The sequence below is a fragment of the Pan paniscus genome, chromosome 20 (genome assembly GCF_029289425.2).
Source record: "Pan paniscus chromosome 20, NHGRI_mPanPan1-v2.0_pri, whole genome shotgun sequence".
NCBI lineage: Eukaryota > Metazoa > Chordata > Mammalia > Primates > Hominidae > Pan > Pan paniscus.
Genome location: NC_073269.2, coordinates 13,939,025 through 13,960,676, shown reverse-complemented (window position 1 = coordinate 13,960,676; position 21,652 = coordinate 13,939,025). Strand labels below are relative to the sequence as shown.

The 21,652-nt window shown below is 47.0% G+C and overlaps 1 protein-coding gene across 3 annotated transcripts in view; it reads left to right on the top strand.

The window, feature by feature from the left end:
- The window catches only part of MUC16 (mucin 16, cell surface associated), a 239,107-nt gene that overhangs the window by 75,928 nt on the left and 141,527 nt on the right, over positions 1 to 21,652 (top strand). For 2 of the 3 annotated variants that reach the window (XM_063599829.1, XM_055102885.2), the window contains 2 exons: positions 6,529 to 6,627; positions 11,192 to 20,485. In XM_063599829.1, the coding sequence (XP_063455899.1) occupies positions 6,529 to 6,627; positions 11,192 to 20,485 (9,393 nt within the window). Of the gene's footprint in view, positions 1 to 5,220; positions 20,486 to 21,652 lie in introns of those variants that run through there. The other variant, XM_014342466.5, reaches the window with a different exon arrangement.

Genomic DNA, 21,652 nt, shown 5'->3' with positions numbered 1-21,652 from the left:
CCAGGTGTCTCCTTGGAGGGAACCAGCCCAGGCAGGGAGAGGGGGTTCAAGGCAGGAGCCCTGTTGAGGTTCTTCCTGCTGCCTCCTGCTCCTTGCCTCTGGGTGTTAGGTCCTCCCTTTCCTAGGAGTCTAGTTCTGTTCCCTTTATTTGTTGAGACAGAATCTTGCTCTGTCGCCCAGGCTGCAGTGCAGTGGTGCGATCTCGACTCACTTGCAACTTCCGCCTCCCGGGCTCAAGCGATTCTCCTGCCTCAGCCTCTTGAGTAGCTGGGATTACAGGCGTGCACTACCACACTAGGTTAATTTTTGTATTTTTAGTAGCGACAGGGTTTCACCATGTTGTCCAGGGTGGTCTTGAACTCCTGACTCTGCCTGCCTTGGCCTCCCAAAGTGCTGGGATTACAGGCGTGAACCGCTGCGCCCGACCTTGTATTGGGATGATGACTTTATAAGCAGCACAACAGAGCAGTTAACAGAGGAGACACTGATATTAGACAGCTTGGGTTCAAATCCCACCTCTGCTACTTTCTGGATAAATAAGGAAACCTCTCTGAACCTCCAGTGTCTTGGGAACAAACGCCCTATGTGACCGAGTAACTGTAAAATCTGAATTAAATTACATGCTGCCTCCAAACAGTGGTTATCAACTGAATGTGATTTTTGTCTCCCAGGAGACATTTGTCATATCTGGAGACATTTTTGGTTGTCAGAAATAGGAGGGTGGGTGCCAGTGACACAAAGCAAAGCCCCCTTCCTAACCCTGGTGAAAGCTGGAATTGTTTCAATGTGCATCCTATGAGAATGCAACTTACATTAATTAGTTAAGTGTGACTGCTGAAGGAGGGAGAGATTATTCACCATGTGAGCACTGTAAGCTTCACATCCGTTTAGGTGCCTGCTACAAAAACAAACAAAACAACACAGGAAAACATAAAAATATTATAACAAATGAGGCTGAGGATGTGCAGAAATTAGAACACTTGTGCACCGCGGGTGGGAGTCTAAATGGTGTCCCAACTGTGGAAAAGAGTATGATGCTTCCTAAAAAAAAATTAGAAATAGAATTACCAGATGATCCAGCAACACCACTTCTGGGTATATATTGAAAAGAATTGAAAGCAGAACAGAGACTCAAGCAGGTATTTATACACCGGTGCTCATAGCAGCATTATTTACAATGCCCCAAATGTGGAAACCATCCAAATGTCCTTCGGCAGATAAATGGATTAAAAAAATATATTCCATCCCCACAATGGAATTTTTTTTTTCTTTCTTTTCTTTCTTTCTTTTTTTTTTTGAGATGGTGTCTCACTCTGTCACCCAGGCTGGAGTACAATGGCGTGATCTCAGTTCACTGCAACCTCCGCCTCCTGGCTTCAAGCAATCCTCCCATCTTAGCCTCCTGAGTAGCTGGGATTATAGGGCACCACCACGCCCAGCTAATTTTTGCATATATATATATAACATATATATGTATTTTTTTCTTTTTTGAGACAGAGCCTCGCTCTGTTGCCCAGGCTAGAGAGCAATGGCGAGATCTCGGCTCACTGCAATCTCTGCCTCCTGGGTTCAAGCAATTCTCCTGTCTCAGCCTTCTGAGTAGCTGGGGTTACAGGTGCCTGACACCATGCTCGGCTAATTTTTGTATTTTTATAGAGACAGAGTTTCACCATGTTGGCCAGGCTGGTCTTGAACTCCTGACCTCAGGTGATCTGCCGGCGTTGGCCTCCCAAAATGCTGGGATTACAGGCGTGAGCCACCGTGCCCAGCCTAATTTTTGTATTTTTAGGAGAGACGGGCTTTCACCATGTTGGCCAGGCTGGTATCAAACTGCTGACCTCAAGTGATCCGCCTGCCTTGGCTTCCCAAAGTGCTGGGATTACAGGCGTGAGCCACCACTCCTGGCCCCCACAATGGAATATTATTCAGCCTTAAAAAGGAAGGACATTGTGACACATGCTACAATGTGGGTGAATGTTGAGGACAGTGTGCTAAGTGAAATAAGGCAGTCACAAAAGGACACATTCTGTATGATCCCACTTATGTGAGGTTCCTAGAGTCATCACATTCATAAAGACAGAAAGCAGAATAATGGGTGCCGGGGGCTGGGGAGGGGCAATGGGGAGCATAGTCCTTCCTATCTCCCATTCAGTTCCTCCAACTAGAGAACAACAATCCTGACTCCATACACACACAGCCCACCTACCCACAGGAACTGGGGCAGAGACATCTACCACTGTGGTGCTGATTGACAGAAGTGCCCCATTCTCTGCCTCTCCAGGGGTTCAGCTTCCCTTTTCTTTTCTTTTCTTTTTTTTTTTTTGGAGACTGAGTCTCGCTCTGTCGCCCAGGCTGGAGTGCAGTGGAGCAGTCTTGGCTCACTGCGAGCTCTGCCTCCAGAGTTCACGCCATTCTCCTGCCTCAGCCTCCTGAGCAGCTGGGACTACAGGCGCCCGCCACTGCGCCCAGCTAATTTTTTGTATTTGTAGTGGAGACGGGGTTTCACCGTGGTCTCAATCTCCTGACCTCGTGATCCGCCCGCCTCGGCCTCCCAAAATGCTGGGATTATAGGCTTGAGCCACCGCGCCCAGCCTCAGCTGCCCTTTCAAGCTCTACTTGTTCCTAGTCAATCCTAAGGTTACAAATTGACTAACTATCTTCGTAAGTATTGCTTTTCAGTCTCCCTGGAAAATCATCTAGAGCTACCTGCCCTTGGGAATGGCTTTCCAAATTTATTTTTTAATTTTTATTTATTTATTTTTTTGAGACGGAGTTTCACTCTTGTTGCCCAGGCTGGAGTGCAATGGCTTGATCTCGGCTCACCGCAAACTCCACCTCCCGGGTTCAAGCGATTCTCCTGCCTCAGCCTCCGGAGTAGCTGGGATTACAGGCACCCGCCACCACATCCGGCTAATTTTGTATTTTTAGTAGAGATGGGGTTTCTCCATGTTGGTCAGGCTGGTCTTGAACTCCTGACCTCAGGTGATCCACCCACCTCGGCCCCCCAAAGTGCTGGGATTACAGGTGTGGGCCACCACGCCCGGCCATAAATTTCAAGACCCGCCCCCCCGCCAACTAAGTATTACTACTAGTCTTGTTCAGCAATGCGTCATGCCTTCACCCTTTTCCCCTCCTGCACGAGATGTCCCTATGACACAGCTTGCCATCTAAATTCTAGGAAACATCGGGTACTGTAGCATTTTCAAAGATAGAAAAGATTTAGCTGAGGTCGGGCGTGGTGGCTGACACCCGTAATCCCAACACTTTGGGAAGCTGAGGAGGGAGGATTGCTTGAGCCCAGGAGTTCGAGATCACTTTAGGCAACATGACAAGACTGCATCTCTACAATTAAAAAAAGAAAAAATTAGCCAGGCATGGTGGTGCATGCCTGTAGTCCCAGCTACTCAGGAGGCCGAGGCGGGAGGATTGCTTGAGCCCAAGAGATCGGGGCTGCAGTGAGCTACGATCACACCTCTGCCTTCCAGCCTGGGTGACAGAGCAAGACCCTGTTTCAAAAATAGAAGATTCAGCTAAGAACTAAGAATGTGTGAGGACCCAAGGTAAGAAATCACCCGAACTACTTGACATGGACAAGGCTATGACTAGGTAGTGAAATATCACTGTCTGTAGAACCTTTGGAATGCCTCTAAACAAACAGGAAACATCCTTTTCTATTTCCAAATAGGTCAAGTATTAGGTAACCAAAGTAACCAAATAGACCGAGATTCTTTTAGCTACGTAAATAATAACTAAATCTGATACATACAAGAAGATAAACTAAAAGGATTGGCCAGCAGGGGGCACTTGTGTCTTCCTCGCGGGGTGTAGCATCTACAAAAACTACTAGTTAAATTCTAATTCTGGGCCAAGCGCAGTGGCCCAGGCCTGTAATCCCAGCACTTTGGGAGGCCGAAGCGGGCGGATCACCTGAGGTCAGGAATTCGAGACCAGCCTGGCTAACGTGGCGAAACCCCGTCTCTATTAAAAATACAAAAATTAGGCTGGGCGCAGTGGCTCACGCCTGTAATCCCAGCACTTTGGGAGGCTGAGGCGGGCGGATCACGAGGTCAGGAGATCGAGACCAACCTGGCTAACACGGTGAAACCCTGTCTCTACTAAAAATACAAAAAAAAAAAAAAGCCGGGCGTGGTGGCAGGCACCTGTAGTCCCAGCTACTTGGGAGGCTGAGGCAGGAGAATGGCGTGAACCCGGGAGGTGGAGCTTGCAGTGAGCCGAGATCCCGCCACTGCATTCCAGCCTAGGCGACAGAGCGAGACTCCATCTCAAAAAACAAACAAACAAACAAACAAAAAAAACAATTAGCCAGGTATGGTTGTGCGTGCCTGTAATCCCAGCTACTTGGGAGGCTGAGGCAAGAGAATTACTTGAACCCAGGAGGCAGAGGTTGCAGTGAGCCGAGATCATGCCACTGCACTCCTGCCTGGGCGACAGAAAAAGACTCCATGTCAAAATTAGTAAATAAATAAATAAAATAAAATAATAAATCCTAACTCTGGCTGTGTGTGGTGTGTGGTGTGTGGTGGCTAGTGCCTGTAATCCCAGTGCTTTGGGAGGCTGAGGCAGAAGGATCACTTGAGGCCAGGAGTTTGAGACCAGTCTGGACAACATAGTGAGACTTCAACTCTACTAAAAATTAAAAAAAAATTCGCTGGGCATAGTGGCACCCACCTGTAGTCCCAGCTACTTGAGAGGCTGAGGCAGAAGGATCACTTGAGCCCAGGAGTTCGAGGCTACAGTGAGCTAAGATCGTACCACTGCACTCCAGTCTGGGCAACAGAGCAAGACCCCATCTCTAAAAGCAACATACTAACTTTATATCATGGTGTTTAAATATTAACTTTACTTTAAAAACATTGTTAACTCTCTAAAGAAAATACTGTTAACTCGGCCAGGTGCAATGGCTCATGCTTGTAATCCAAGCACTTTGGGAGGCCGAGGCGGGCAGATCACCTGAGGTCAGGAGTTTGAGACCAGCCTGGCCAGCATGGTGAAACCCCGTCTTTACTAAAAATACAAAAATTAGCCAGGCATAGTGGCACATGCCTGTAGTTCCAGCTACTCGGGAGGCTGAGGCAGGAGAATTGCTTGAACACAAGAGGCAGAGGTTGCAGTGAGCTGAGATCACACCACTGCACTTCAGCCTGGGCAACAGAGCAAGACTCCGTCTCAAAAAAAAAAAAAAAAAAAAAAAAAAAAAAAAAAATATATATATATATATATATATATATATATATATAGTTAACTCTCTAAAGAAAATCCTAACTCTGCCACTTCCTGGTTCTGGGACCTGAGCCTTGTCATTTCACCTCCTTAGACTTCAGTTTCTTCAGCTGTAAAATGGGAAGGATAGCACTTGTCTCCCCAGGTTGTGGTGAGGACCAAGGCACTCCACATAACACCTGCATGTAGCATCTTCTCTGCTAATGTTTTGACCCAGTAGACAAGACAGCGATGCAACAGGGAAAGATCAGAGCACATTCTGTACTCAAAGGAACACCCCAAAGGTGTGACATCAGTGACAGCCTGGCTGCCCAAAGCACCAGAAAGCTTGTCGTCACCAGAGGAACCAATGAGCCCAGCATTGCCCAACAAATAGGATCACTGAGGCGACCTTTGCAAGGTAGATGTCAACAGCAATCATCACCATGGGGACAACAGCCACCTCCACTGCCCTCCAGGCCACGTCTACCCAGAGCAGAATTTGCAAAATCCACACCAGCCACACCACATAGTGGATCCAGATGATTCACAACAGCAGCCTCCTAAAGTCATGAATACAGCCATGAGTATGGATTCTCCCAGCTGAGACCACAGCTACTCCTGGCTCAGTGATTCAGTCATTGAGGACAGTCTCCTGTGCCATTCCTGAGTCAATGCAATGTAGACGGTGTAGCTACTTCCACCCATGCTGATGCTCTACTTGCAAAACAATCTGTGAAGATGGTAGAAGGACTCCCATTGTATCATGTTCTCATGTCTTACTTGGGTCAAAGCCATTATTTAACCTGGAATGCCTCACCTACTGTCATCCCCAATTCCCCAATTCCTTTTTGGTCTACAGATCATGCTTTCTTTCTTTCTTTCTTTTTTTTTTTTTTTGAGGCCGAGTCTCGCTCTGTCACCCAGGCTGGAGTGCAGTGGCATGACCCCGGCTCACTGCAACCTCCGCCTTCTGGGTTCAAGCAATTATCCTACCTCAGCCTCCCAAGTAGCTGGGATTACAGGAACGTGCCACCACGCCTGGCTAATTTTTGGTTCAAGTGGTCCTCCAACATCAGCCTCCCGAGTAGCTGGAACCACAGGCAAGCACCACCACGCCTGGTTAATTTTCTAAATTGTTTTGTAAAGATGGGGTCTTGCTATATTGCCCAGGCTGGATTTGAACCGCTGGCCTCAAGTGATCCTACTGCTCAGCATCCCAAAGTGCTGGGATTACAGGTGTGAACCATCATGCCCTGTTCTGAGCTTCCTTACTTAGGTGCTCTTTCCATCCTTTTCTCCTCACAGGAACTCACGAGCCTGGGGAGAGTTCGTCATCCCCACATGGAACCTCAGTACGGCCAACAGGCAGCCCTCTGGTGGAAAAATCAACAATCAGTCCGGCAGGTATGCTCCAATCTCATCTCCTCCACATTGTTATGGTCTCCCGGAGCTTTGTTAATCTCTTTGAAGACAAACATTTTTGATCTTTTCCATAGGGGAAGTGCAAGGGACGCCTGTGTTGGAGTTTGCTCCCCAGCTACAGGGCTCCCTAACTTTTTATTTAACCTCCAGCTTTATGACCACGTACAAGTATGCAATTCTAATCTTTATCTTGTTTTGAGATTCTAATCCAGAGTAGTTGGGGGACAGGAAGCCCAGCCTATAACCCCTGATTTTTTTTTTTTTTTTTTTTTTTGAGACAGAGTCTCATTCTGTCACCCAGGCTGGAGTGCAGTGGCACAATCTCAGCTGACTGCAACCCCTGCCTCCCGAGTTTAAGCAATTTTGGTGTCTCAGCCTCCTGAGTAGCTGGGATTACAGGCGCCTGCCACCACCCCCGGCTAATTTTTGTATTTTTTGGTAGAGACGGAGTTTCACCATGTTGGTCAGGCTGGTCTTGAACTCCTGACCTCAAGTAATCTGCTCTCCTCAGGACTCTCTTGGAAGGATTTTTTATTTTTATTTTTATTTATTTATTTATTTATTTTTTAGATGGAGTTCTGCTCTTTGTCTCCCAGGCTGGAGTGCAATGGTGCGATCTTGGCGCACTGTAACCTCCGCCTCCCAGGTTCAAGTGATTCTCCTGTCTCAGCCTCCGGAATAGCTGGAATTACAGCCGCCCACCACCACGCCCAGCTAGTTTTTGTATTTTTAGTAGAGACGGGGTTTAACCATGTTGGCCAGGCTGGTCTTGAACTCCTGACCTCAGGTGATCCGCCCGCTTTGGCCTCCCAAAGTGCTGGGATTACAGGCGTGAGCCACTGCGCCCAGCAGGAACTCTTAGTTCAGAAGAAGAGTGAGCTAATAATGTATATGTCTTATAGCACTTTTTTGCATCTAAGTTGTTTTATTTGGGATCAGAAGACTTTTATTTTCTTTTTTAAAATTTAGCTTTTATTTTAAGTTTAGGGGTACATGTGCAGGCTTGTTATATAGGTAAACTTTTGCCATTGGGGTTGGTTTTACAGATTATTTCATCGCCCAGGTATTAAGCCTAGTATCCATTAGTTATTTTTCCTGATCTTCTCCCTCCTCCCACCCTCCACCCTCCAATAGGCCCCTAATTAAACTAAAGAGCTTCTGCACAGTAAAGGAAACTATCAACAGAGTAAACAGACAACCTACAGAATGGGAGAAAAGCTTTACAAACTTTGCATCTGACAAAGGTCTAATATCCAGCATCTAAAAGAAACGTGCCGGGTGTGGTGGCTCACACCTGTAATCCCAGCACTTTGGCGGATCACCTGAGGTTGGGAGTTCGAGACCAGCCTGATCAACATGGAGAAAGCCAATCTCTACTAAAAATACAAAAATTAGCCAGGCATGGTGGCACATGTCTGTAATTCCAGCTACTCCAGGGGCTGAGGCAGGAGAATCACTTGAACCCGGAAGGTGGAGGTTGCAGTGAGCCGAGATTGCACCACTGCACTCCAGCCTGGGTGACAGAGTGAGACTCCATCTCAAAAAAAAAAAAAAAAAAAAAAAGAAAGAAAGATAAACGAATTTATAATTTTAAAAAACCAGCAAAAAACAAAACAAACAAACAAAAGAAACATTAAAAAGTGGGCAAAGGGCGTGATTCTTCAATCATTTTGACCTGGATAAAATTGGTAGCTCCTGAGTAGAAAAGAAGATTGGGAAAGCATGAGGAATGAATTATAGTTTAACTTACCCCACCGGCCTAGGGAAAAACTCAATTCCTAGGAGAGGCAGCTTAGAACCAAGGTGGGCCTCATCTTGAGAGAAATCCATGAGCCATGCCTATCTTAGTCTGTATTGCATTGCTTATAGCAGAACAGCTGAAACTGGGTAATTTACAAAGAAAAATAATGTATCTATTACAGATATGGAGGCTGGAAAGTTGAAATCCAGAGGGGCACACCTGGTGAGAGCCCTGTTGCTGGTGGGGACTCTGTGGCATCCAGAGGTAGACAGGGCATCACACGTCAAGACAGCTGAGTGTGCTAATGTGATAGCACAGGTCTCACTTCCTCTTTTAAAGCTTTTCTTTTCTTTTCTTTTCTTTTTTGAGATGGAGTCTCAATCTGTCACCCAGGATGGAGTGCAGTGCTGCGATCTTGGCTCACTGCAACCTCCACCTCCTGGGTTCAAGTGATTTTCCTCTGTTAGCCTCCCGAGTAGCTGGGACCACAGGTGCGCACCACTATGTCTCGCTAATTTTTGTATTTTTTGTAGAGACATGGTTTCACCATGTTGGCCAGGCTGGTCTCGAATTCCTGACTTCAAGTGATCCGCCCACCTCAGCCTCCCAAAGTGCTGGGATTACAAGCCTGAGCCACCATGCATGGCCTGAAGCTTCTTTTAAAGCCACCAAGTCCCTTCCCATGATAGCCCACTAATCCATGGATTAGTCATGAATGGATTAATCTATTCATAGGGACAGAGCCCTCATCACCCAATCACCTCTTAAAGGCCCCACCTCTCAATACTGCCACACTGGGGATTAAGTTTCAACAGAGTTTTGGAGGGGACATTCAAATCATAGCAATGCCCAAAGTGAAAAATCTTCCCTGCACTTTTCCCTCAACAAAAACAGCCAGAGATAGTGAGCTGCCAGGAAATTCTTTTTTTTTTCCTCTTCTGTCCTAAATCACCATCGCTAGACCTTTACATGATTCAACCTCTGGGTCATGAAATTTTATTTATTTATTTATTTATTTATTATTTTCTTGAGACAGACTCTGGCTCTGTCGCCCAGGCTGAAGTGCAGTGGTGTGATCTTGGCTCACTGCAACCTCCGCCTCCTGGGTTCAAGCGATTCTCCTGCCTCAGCCTCCCGAGTAGCTGGGATTACAGGCGGGTGCCACCACACCCAGCTAATTTTTTGTATTTTTAGTAGAGATGGGGTTTCACCATATTAGCCAGGATGGTCTCCATCTCTTGACCTCGTGATCCGCCCACCTCAGCCTCCCAAAGTGCTGGGATTACAGGCATGAGCTACCGCACCCGGCAGGCCAGGGTCATGAGATTTTAATCAAGAGCAACTTCCACTGATTCCTGAGAGTGCATCTGTGGGCCCCTGCTCTGATCTGAACAGAAGTGCTGTGTCTTCTCTGACCTCCACTTCTCAATTCAAGAGCCTTAGTATCTGCCAGTATCACACACTGAGCGTTAGCTCCATCTCATGGAGGGTGTAGGTAGGGGTTCTATCTGCATCTTTCTTTCTTTTTTTCTTTCTTTCCCTTCCTCCCTTCCTCCCTCCCTCGGTCCTCTCTTTCTTTCCTTTTCTTTCTTCCTTCCTCCCTTCCTCCCTCCCTCCCTCTCTCTTTCTTTCTTTCCTTCTTTTTCTCTCTTCCTTCCCTCCCTCCCTCCTTCCTTCCTCTCTCTTTCTTTCTTTCTTTCTTTCTCTTTCTTTCTTTCCTTCCTTCCTTCCTTCCTTCTTTCTTTCTCTCTCTCCCTTCCTTCCTACCTTCCTTCCTTCCTTCCTTCCTTTCTTTCTTTTTTTCTTTCTTTCTTTCTCTTTCTTTCTGTTTCTCTTTGAGACAGAGCTCTTATTACCCACGCTGGAGTGCAGTGGTGTGACCTTGGCTTACTGCAACATCTGCCTCCTAGGGTCAAGTGATTCTCCTGCCTCAGCCTCCTAAGTAGCTGGGATTACAGACACATGCCACCACACCCAATATTTATTTTTATTAAAAATTTTTTAAAATTATTTTTTAAAAATTAAAAATAATTTTGTATTTTTAGTAGAGATGGGGTTTCTCCATGTTGGTCAGGCTGATCTCGAACTCCCAACCTCAGGTGATCCTCCCACCTCAGCCTCCCAAAGTGCTGGGATTACAGGCATGAGCCACCGTGCCCAGCCTGGTTCCTGGTTTCTAAGACATCACACACACACACACACACACACACACACACACGCACACACACTCTCAGAGAGAGAGAGAGAGAGAGAGGATCATTAAGACATGATACACTAAGAAATTCTATTCTGCAGACAGCAAGAATCCGTTAAAAAGTTTGAAGGGAAGAATTGAGATCATCAGGTGTTTATTTGAGGAAATTGTCTGTGGTTGAACTATCCTTTCCTTTCTCTCCCTGAGATTTGGTCTTCTCAATTAGAAGCGTTGCACAATTCCCCCAACCTCCATACATACGGCAGCTCTTCTAGACACAGGTTTTCCCAGGTCAAATGCAGGGACCCCAGCCATATCTCCCACCCTGAGAAATTTTGGAGTTTCAGGGAGCTCAGAAACTCTGCAGAGGCCACCCTCTCTGAGGGGATTCTTCTTAGACCTCCATCCAGAGGCAAATGTTGACCTGTCCATGCTGAAACCCTCAGGCCTTCCTGGGTCATCTTCTCCCACCCGCTCCTTGATGACAGGGAGCAGGAGCACTAAAGCCACACCAGAAATGGATTCAGGACTGACAGGAGCCACCTTGTCACCTAAGACATCTACAGGTGCAATCGTGGTGACAGAACATACTCTGCCCTTTACTTCCCCAGATAAGACCTTGGCCAGTCCTACATCTTCGGTTGTGGGAAGAACCACCCAGTCTTCGGGGGTGATGTCCTCTGCTCTCCCTGAGTCAACCTCTAGAGGAATGACACACTCCGAGCAAAGAACCAGCCCATCGCTGAGTCCCCAGGTCAATGGATCTCCCTCTAGGAACTACCCTGCTACAAGCATGGTTTCAGGATTGAGTTCCCCAAGGACCAGGACCAGTTCCACAGAAGGAAATTTTACCAAAGAAGCATCTACATACACACTCACTGTAGACACCACAAGTGGCCCAGTCACTGAGAAGTACACAGTCCCCACTGAGACCTCAACAACTGAAGGTGACAGCACAGAGACCCCCTGGGACACAAGATATATTCCTGTAAAAATCACATCTCCAATGAAAACATTTGCAGATTCAACTGCATCCAAGGAAAATGCCCCAGTGTCTATGACTCCAGCTGAGACCACAGTTACTGACTCACATACTCCAGGAAGGACAAATCCATCATTTGGGACACTTTATTCTTCCTTCCTTGACCTATCACCTAAAGGGACCCCAAATTCCAGAGGTGAGACAAGCGTGGAACTGATTCCATCAACCACTGGATATCCCTTCTCCTCTCCTGAATCTGGCTCCGCAGGACACAGCAGAATAAGTACCAGTGTGCCTTTGTCATCATCTGCTTCAGTTCTCGATAATAAAATATCAGAGACCAGCATATTCTCAGGCCAGAGTCTCACCTCCCCTCTGTCTCCTGGGGTGCTCGAGGCTAGAGCCAGCACAATGCCCAACTCAGCTATCCCTTTTTCCATGACACTAAGCAATGCAGAAACAAGTGCCGAAAGGGTCAGAAGCACAATTTCCTCTCTGGGGACTCCATCAATATCCACAGAGCAGACAGCAGAGACTATCCTTACCTTCCATGCCTTCGCTGAGACCACGGATATACCCAGCACCCACATAGCCAAGACTTTGGCTTCAGAATGGTCGGGAAGTCCAGGTACCCTTGGTGGCACCAGCACTTCAGCGCTGACAACCACATCTCCATCTACCACTTTAGTCTCAGAGGAGACCAACACCCATCACTCCACGAGTGGAAAGGAAACAGAAGGAACTTTGAATACATCTATGACTCCACTTGAGACCTCTGCTCCTGGAGAAGCGACCGAAATGACTGCCACCTTGGTCCCCACTCTAGGTTTTACCACTCTTGACAGCAAGATCAGAAGTCCATCTCAGGTCTCTTCATCCCACCCAACAAGAGAGCTCAGAACCACAGGCAGCACCTCTGGGAGGCAGAGTTCCAGCACAGCTGCCCACGGGAGCTCTGACATCCTGAGGGCAACCACTTCCAGCACCTCAAAAGCATCATCATGGACCAGTGAAAGCACAGCTCAGCAATTTAGTGAACCCCAGCACACACAGTGGGTGGAGACAAGTCCTAGCATGAAAACAGAGAGACCCCCAGCATCAACCAGTGTGGCAGCCCCTATCAGCACTTCTGTTCCCTCAGTGGTCTCTGGCTTCACCACCCTGAAGACCAGCTCCACAAAAGGGATTTGGCTTGAAGAAACATCTGCAGACACACTCATCGGAGAATCCACAGCTGGCCCAACCACCCATCAGTTAGCTGTTCCCACTGGGATTTCAATGACAGGAGGCAGCAGCACCAGGGGAAGCCAGGGCACAACCCACCTACTCACCAGAGCCACAGCATCATCTGAGACATCCGCAGATTTGACTCTGGCCACGAACGGTGTCCCAATCTCCGTGTCTCCAGCAGTGAGCAAGACGGCTGCTGGCTCAAGTCCTCCAGGAGGGACAAAGCCATCATATACAATGGTTTCTTCTGTCATCCCTGAGACATCATCTCTACAGTCCTCAGCTTCCAGGGAAGGAACCAGCCTCGGACTGACTCCATTAAACACTAGACATCCCTTCTCTTCCCCTGAACCAGACTCTGCAGGACACACCAAGATAAGCACCAGCATTCCTCTGTTGTCATCTGCTTCAGTTCTTGAGGATAAAGTGTCAGCGACCAGCACATTCTCACACCACAAAGCCACCTCATCTATTACCACAGGGACTCCTGAAATCTCAACAAAGACAAAGCCCAGCTCAGCCGTTCTTTCCTCCATGACCCTAAGCAATGCAGCAACAAGTCCTGAAAGAGTCAGAAATGTAACTTCCCCTCTGACTCATCCATCTCCATCAGGGGAAGAGACAGCAGGGAGTGTCCTCACTCTCAGCACCTCTGCTGAGACTACAGACTCACCTAACATCCACCCAACTGGGACACTGACTTCAGAATCGTCAGAGAGTCCTAGCACTCTCAGCCTCCCAAGTGTCTCTGGAGTCAAAACCACATTTTCTTCATCTACTCCTTTCACTCATCTATTTACTAGTGGAGAAGAAACAGAGGAAACTTCGAATCCATCTGTGTCTCAACCTAAGACTTCTGTTTCCAGAGTAAGGACCACCTTGGCCAGCACCTCTGTCCCTACCCCAGTATTCCCCACCATGGACACCTGGCCTACACGTTCAGCTCAGTTCTCTTCATCCCACCTAGTGAGTGAGCTCAGAGCTACGAGCAGTACCTCAGTTATAAACTCAACTGGTTCAGCTCTTCCTAAAATATCTCACCTCACTGGGACGGCAGCAATGTCACAGACCAATAGAGACACGTTTAATGACTCTGCTGCAACCCAAAGCACAACTTGGCCAGAGACTAGTCCCAGATTCAAGACAGGGTTACCTTCAGCAACAACCACTGTTTCAACCTCTGCCACTTCTCTCTCTGCTACTGTAATGGTCTCTAAATTCACTTCTCCAGCAACTAGTTCCATGGAAGCAACTTCTATCAGGGAACCATCAACAATCATCCTCACAACAGAGACCATGAATGGCCCAGGAACTATGGCTGTGGCTTCTACCAACATCCCAATTGGAAAGGGCTACATTACTGAAGGAAGATTGGACACAAGCCATCTGCCCATTGGAACCACAGCTTCCTCTGAGACATCTATGGATTTTACCATGGCCAAAGAAAGTGTCTCAATGTCAGTATCTCCATCTCAGTCCATGGATGCTGCTGGCTCAAGCACTCCAGGAAGGACAAGCCAATTCGTTGACACATTTTCTGATGATGTCTATCATTTAACATCTAGAGAAATTACAATACCTAGAGTTGGAACAAGCTCAGCTCTGACTCCACAAATGACTGCAACTCACCCTCCATCTCCTGATCCTGGCTCTGCTAGAAGCACCTGGCTTGGCATCTTGTCCTCATCTCCTTCTTCTCCTACTCCCAAAGTCACAATGAGCTCCACATTTTCAACTCAGAGAGTCACCACAAGCATGATAATGGACACAGTTGAAACTAGTCAGTGGAACATGCCCAACTTACCTTCCACGACTTCCTTGACACCAAGTAATATTCCAACAAGTGGTGCCATAGGAAAAAGCACCCTGGTTCCCTTGGACACTCCATCTCCAGCCACATCAATGGAGGCATCAGAAGGGGGACTTCCAACCCTCAGCACCTACCCTGAATCAACAAACACACCCAGCATCCACCTCGGAGCACACGCTAGTTCAGAAAGTCCAAGCACCATCAACCTTACTGTGGCTTCAGTAGTAAAACCTGGCTCTTACACACCTCTCACCTTCCCCTCAATAGAGACCCACATTCATGTATCAACAGCCAGAATGGCTTACTCTTCTGGGTCTTCACCTGAGATGACAGCTCCTGGAAAGACTAACACTGGTAGTACCTGGGCCCCCACCACCTACATCACCACTACGGATCCTAAGGATACAAGTTCAGCTCAGGTCTCTACACCCCACTCAGTGAGAACACTCCGAACCACAGAAAACCATCCAAAGACAGAGTCCGCCACCCCAGCTGCTTACTCTGGAAGTCCTAAAATCTCAAGTTCACCCAATCTCACCAGTCCGGCCACAAAAGCATGGACCATCACAGACACAACTGAACACTCCACTCAATTACATTACACAAATTTGGCAGAAAAATCATCTGGATTTGAGACACAGTCAGCTCCAGGACCTGTCTCTGTAGTAATCCCTACCTCCCCTACCATTGGAAGCAGCACATTGGAACTAACTTCTGATGTCCCAGGGGAACCCCTGGTCCTTGCTACCAGTGAGCAGACCACAATCACTCTCCCCATGGCAACATGGCTGAGTACCAGTTTGACAGAGGAAATGGCTTCAACAGACCTTGATATTTCAAGTCCAAGTTCACCCATGAGTACATTTGCTATTTTTCCACCTATGTCCACACCTTCTCATGAACTTTCAAAGTCAGAGGCAGATACCAGTGCCATTAGAAATACAGATTCAACAACGTTGGATCAGCACCTAGGAATCAGGAGTTTGGGCAGAACTGGGGACTTAACAACTGTTCCTATCACCCCACTGACAACCACGTGGACCAGTGTGATTGAACACTCAACACAAGCACAGGACACCCTTTCTGCAAAGATGAGTCCTATTCATGTGACACAGTCACTCAAAGATCAAACATCTATACCAGCCTCAGCATCCCCTTCCCATCTTACTGAAGTCTACCCTGAGCTCGGGACACAAGGGAGAAGCTCCTCTGAGGCAACCACTTTTTGGAAACCATCTACAGACACACTGTCCAGAGAGATTGAGACTGGCCCAACAAACATTCAATCCACTCCACCCATGGACAACACAACAACAGGGAGCAGTAGTAGTGGAGTCACACTGGACATAGCCCACCTTCCCATAGGACCATCCTCCCCAGCTGAGACATCCGCAAACATGGCACTGGAAAGAAGAAGTTCTACAGCCACTGTCTCTATGGCTGGGACAATGGGACTCCTTGTTACTAGTGCTCCAGGAAGAAGCATCAGCCAGTCATCAGGAAGAGTTTCCTCTGTCCTTTCTGAGTCAACTACTGAAGGAGTCACAGATTCTAGTAAGGGAAGCAGCCCAAGGCTGAACACACAGGGAAATACAGCTCTCTCCTCCTCTCTTGAACCCAGCTATGCTGAAGGAAGCCAGATGAGCACAAGCATCCCTGTAACCTCATCTCCTACAACTCCTGATGTGGAATTCATAGGGGGCAGCACATTTCGGACCAAGGAGGTCACCACAGTTATGACCTCAGACATCTCCAAGTCTTCAGCAAGGACAGAGTCCAGCTCAGCTACCCTTATGTCCACAGTTTTGGGAAGCACTGAAAGTACAGGAAAAGAAAAACTCAGAACTGCCTCTATGGATCTTCCATCTCCAACTCCATCAATGGAGGTGACACCATGGATTTCTCTCACTCTCAGTAATGCCCCCAAGACCACAGATTCACTTGACCTCAGCCATGGGGTGCACACCAGCTCTGCAGGGACTTTGGCCACTGACAGGTCATTGAATACTGGTGTCACTAGAGCCTCCAGATTGGAAAACGGCTCTGATACCTCTTCTAAGTCCCTGTCTATGGGAACCAGCACTCACACTTCCATGACTTACACAGAGAAGAGTGAAGTGTCTTCTTCAATCCATCCCCGACCTGAGACCTCAGCTCCCGGAGCAGAGACCACTTTGACTTCCACTCCTGGAAACAGGGCCATAAGCTTAACATTGCCTTTTTCATCCATTCCAGTGGAAGAAGTCATTTCTACAGGCATAACCTCAGGACCAGACATCAACTCAGCACCCATGACACATTCTCCCATCACCCCACCAAAAATTGTATGGACCAGTACAGGCACAATTGAACAGTCCACTCAACCACTACATGCAGTTTCTTCAGAAAAAGTTTCTGTGCAGACACAGTCAACTCCATATGTTAACTCTGTGGCAGTGTCTGCTTCCCCTACCCATGAGAATTCAGTCTCTTCTGGAAGCAGCACATCCTCTCCATATTCCTCAGCTTCACTTGAATCCTTGGATTCCACAATCAGTAGGAGGAATGCAATCATTTCCTGGCTATGGGACCTCACTACATCTCTCCCCACTACAACTTGGCCAAGTACTAGTTTATCTGAGGCACTGTCCTCAGCTCATTCTGGGGTTTCAAACCCAAGTTCAACTACGACTGAATTTCCACTCTTTTCAGCTGCATCCACATCTGCTGCTAAGCAAAGAAATCCAGAAACAGAGACCCATGGTCCCCAGAATACAGCCCCGAGTACTTTGAACACTGATGCATCCTCGGTCACAGGTCTTTCTGAGACTCCTGTGGGGGCAAGCATCAGCTCTGAAGTCCCTCTTCCAATGGCCATAACTTCTAGATCAGATGTTTCTGGCCTTACATCTGAGAGTACTGCTAACCCGAGTTTAGGCACAGCCTCTTCAGCAGGGACCAAATTAACTAGGACAATATCCCTGCCCACTTCAGAGTCTTTGGTTTCCTTTAGAATGAACAAGGATCCATGGACAGTGTCAATCCCTTTGGGGTCCCATCCAACTACTAATACAGAAACAAGCATCCCAGTAAACAGCGCAGGTCCACCTGGCTTGTCCACAGTAGCATCAGATGTAATTGACACACCTTCAGATGGGGCTGAGAGTATTCCCACTGTCTCCTTTTCCCCCTCCCCTGATACTGAAGTGACAACTATCTCACATTTCCCAGAAAAGACAACTCATTCATTTAGAACCATTTCATCTCTCACTCATGAGTTGACTTCAAGAGTGACACCTATTCCTGGGGATTGGATGAGTTCAGCTATGTCTACAAAGCCCACAGGAGCCAGTCCCTCCATTACACTGGGAGAGAGAAGGACAATCACCTCTGCTGCTCCAACCACTTCCCCCATAGTTCTCACTGCTAGTTTCACAGAGACCAGCACAGTTTCACTGGATAATGAAACTACAGTAAAAACCTCAGATATCCTTGACGCACGGAAAACAAATGAGCTCCCCTCAGATAGCAGTTCTTCTTCTGATCTGATCAACACCTCCATAGCTTCTTCAACTATGGATGTCACTAAAACAGCCTCCATCAGTCCCACTAGCATCTCAGGAATGACAGCAAGTTCCTCCCCATCTCTCTTCTCTTCAGATAGACTCCAGGTTCCCACATCTACAACAGAGACAAATACAGCCACCTCTCCATCTGTTTCCAGTAACACCTATTCTCTTGATGGGGGCTCCAATGTGGGTGGCACTCCATCCACTTTACCACCCTTTACAATCACCCACCCTGTCGAGACAAGCTCGGCCCTATTAGCCTGGTCTAGACCTGTAAGAACTTTCAGCACCATGGTCAGCACTGACACTGCCTCCGGAGAAAATCCTACCTCTAGCAATTCTGTGGTGACTTCTGTTCCAGCACCAGGTACATGGACCAGTGTAGGCAGTACTACTGACTTACCTGCCATGGGCTTTCTCAAGACAAGTCCTGCAGGAGAGACACACTCACTTCTAGCATCAACTATTGAACCAGCCACTGCCTTCACTCCCCATCTCTCAGCAGCAGTGGTCACTGGATCCAGTGCTACATCAGAAGCCAGTCTTCTCACTACGAGTGAAAGCAAAGCCATTCATTCTTCACCACAGACCCCAACTACACCCACCTCTGGAGCAAACTGGGAAACTTCAGCTACTTCTGAGAGCCTTTTGGTAGTCACTGAGACTTCAGACACAACACTTACCTCAAAGATTTTGGTCACAGATACCATCTTGTTTTCAACTGTGTCCACGCCACCTTCTAAACTTCCAAGTACGGGGACTCTGTCTGGAGCTTCCTTCCCTACTTTACTCCCGGACACTCCAGCCATCCCTCTCACTGCCACTGAGCCAACAAGTTCATTAGCTACATCCTTTGATTCCACCCCACTGGTGACTATAGCTTCGGATAGTCTTGGCACAGTCCCAGAGACTACCCTGACCATGTCAGAGACCTCAAATGGTGATGCACTGGTTCTTAAGACAGTAAGTAACCCAGATAGGAGCATCCCTGGAATCACTATCCAAGGAGTAACAGAAAGTCCACTCCATCCTCCTTCCACTTCCCCCTCTAAGGTTGTTGCTCCACGGAATACAACCTATGAAGGTTCGACCACAGTGGCACTTTCTACTTTGCCTGCGGGAACTACTGGTTCCCTTGTATTCAGTCAGAGTTCTGAAAACTCAGAGACAGCGGCTTTGGTAGACTCATCAGCTGGGCTTGAGAGGGCATCTGTGATGCCACTAACCACAGGAAGCCAGGGTATGGCCAGCTCTGGAGGAATCAGAAGTGGGTCCACTCACTCAACTGGAACCAAAACATTTTCTTCTCTCCCTCTGACCATGAACCCAGGTGAGGTTACAGCCATGTCTGAAATCACCACGAACAGACTGACAGCTACTCAATCAACAGCACCCAAAGGGATACCTGTGAAGCCCACCAGTGCAGAGTCAGGGCTCCTAACACCTGTCTCTGCCTCCTCAAGCCCATCAAAGGCCTTTGCCTCACTGACTACAGCTCCCCCAACTTGGGGGATCCCACAGTCTACCTTGACATTTGAGTTTTCTGAGGTCCCAAGTTTGGATACTAAGTCTGCTTCTTTACCAACTCCTGGACAGTCCCTGAACACCATTCCAGACTCAGATGCAAGCACAGCATCTTCCTCACTGTCCAAGTCTCCAGAAAAAAACCCAAGGGCAGGGATGATGACTTCCACAAAGGCCATAAGTGCAAGCTCATTTCAATCAACAGGTTTTACTGAAACCCCTGAGGGATCTGCCTCCCCTTCTATGGCAGGGCATGAACCCAGAGTCCCCACTTCAGGAACAGGGGACCCTAGATATGCCTCAGAGAGCATGTCTTATCCAGACCCAAGCAAGGCATCATCAGCTATGACATCGACCTCTCTTGCATCAAAACTCACAACTCTCTTCAGCACAGATCAAGCAGCAAGGTCTGGTTCTAGTTCCTCTCCCATAAGCCTATCCACTGAGAAAGAAACAAGCTTCCTTTCCCCCACTGCATCTACCTCCAGAAAGACTTCACTCTTTCTTGGGCCTTCCATGGCAAGGCAGCCCAACTTATTGGTGCATCTTCAGACTTCAGCTCTGACACTTTCTCCAACATCCACTCTAAATATGTCCCAGGAGGAGCCTCCTGAGATAACCTCAAGCCAGACCACTACAGAAGAAGAGGGAACAACAGCTGAAACACAGACGTTAACCTTCACACCATCTGAGACCCCGACATCCTTGTTACCTGTCTCTTCTCCCACAGAACCCACAGCCAGAAGAAAGAGTTCTCCAGAAACATGGGCAAGCTCTATTTCAGTTCCTGCCAAGACCTCCTTGGTTGAAAGTAAGAATGCCCTGCTCCTTCCCCAAGTGTGCTGGGGATGAATCTGGAAATAAACTACATCTTTTTTATTTTTTAAACTTTTATATTTGAAAATATAAATATTTTAGGTTCAGGGAACTTGTGCAGGTTTGTTATATAGGTAAATTGCATGTCATGGGGGCTTGGGGTACAGATTACATCATCAGCCAGGTAATAAGCCTAGTACCTGATCAGTAGATTTTTTTTAATCCTCTCCCTCCTCCCAGCCTCCACCCTCAATTCCCATGTCTCCATGTGTACTCAAGGTTTAATTCCCACTTATAAGTGAGAACATGCGGTATTTGTAAACTACATCTTTATTTTTGCTAACCTCGAACTGAAATTTAGCATTTGTTTTATTGATGAATAGAGGTAACAAAACAAACCACATTAATCCTAGCGGTGCCTGTGCCTTTGCCAACAACAGAAATTCCGGACACTTTCATATCTTATGACAATTGTTGCAAGCACTTTTAAAAATCATGTATGACTTTATTCATAATTATAGTGGTTATTAGGCTTTTCAATAGATCTTATTTAATGAGTTAGTAAAAGAAGTGCCTGTATTATTGTATTACATTTGTTTATTAAGATCTTGATAACAACATTTCAATATAATCTTTCCTTTGTTTTTTAAATTTTAGATTCAGGGGTATATGTGCAGGTTTGTTATGTGGATATACTGCATAATGGTGAGGTTTGGCTTCTAGTGAACCCATCAGCCAAATAGCGAATGTTGTGCCCAATAAGTAGTTTTTCAATCCTCACTTCACTCCCAGCCTCCTCTATTTTGGAGTCCCAGTGTCTATTATTTCTATCTTTACGTCCACATGTACCCATTGGTTAGCTCCCACTTATAAGTGAGAATGTGCAGTATTTAATTTTCTGTTTTTGAGTTATTTTGCTTAGGTTGATGGCCTTCAGCTCTAGCCACGTTGCTTTAAAGAACATGATTTCATTCTTTTTTATGGCTGCGTAGTACTCCGAGGTGTATGTGTACCAGATTTTCTTTATCCACAATGATTTCCTTTGTAATCTAATATTTTATATTGTTATTTTGTTTTATTCTATATTTTTATTTTAATTTATAAAGGAATTCATATGGTTCACAAGCCTGTCAAAGGGACCTATAATAAAAAGAGGTTAAGA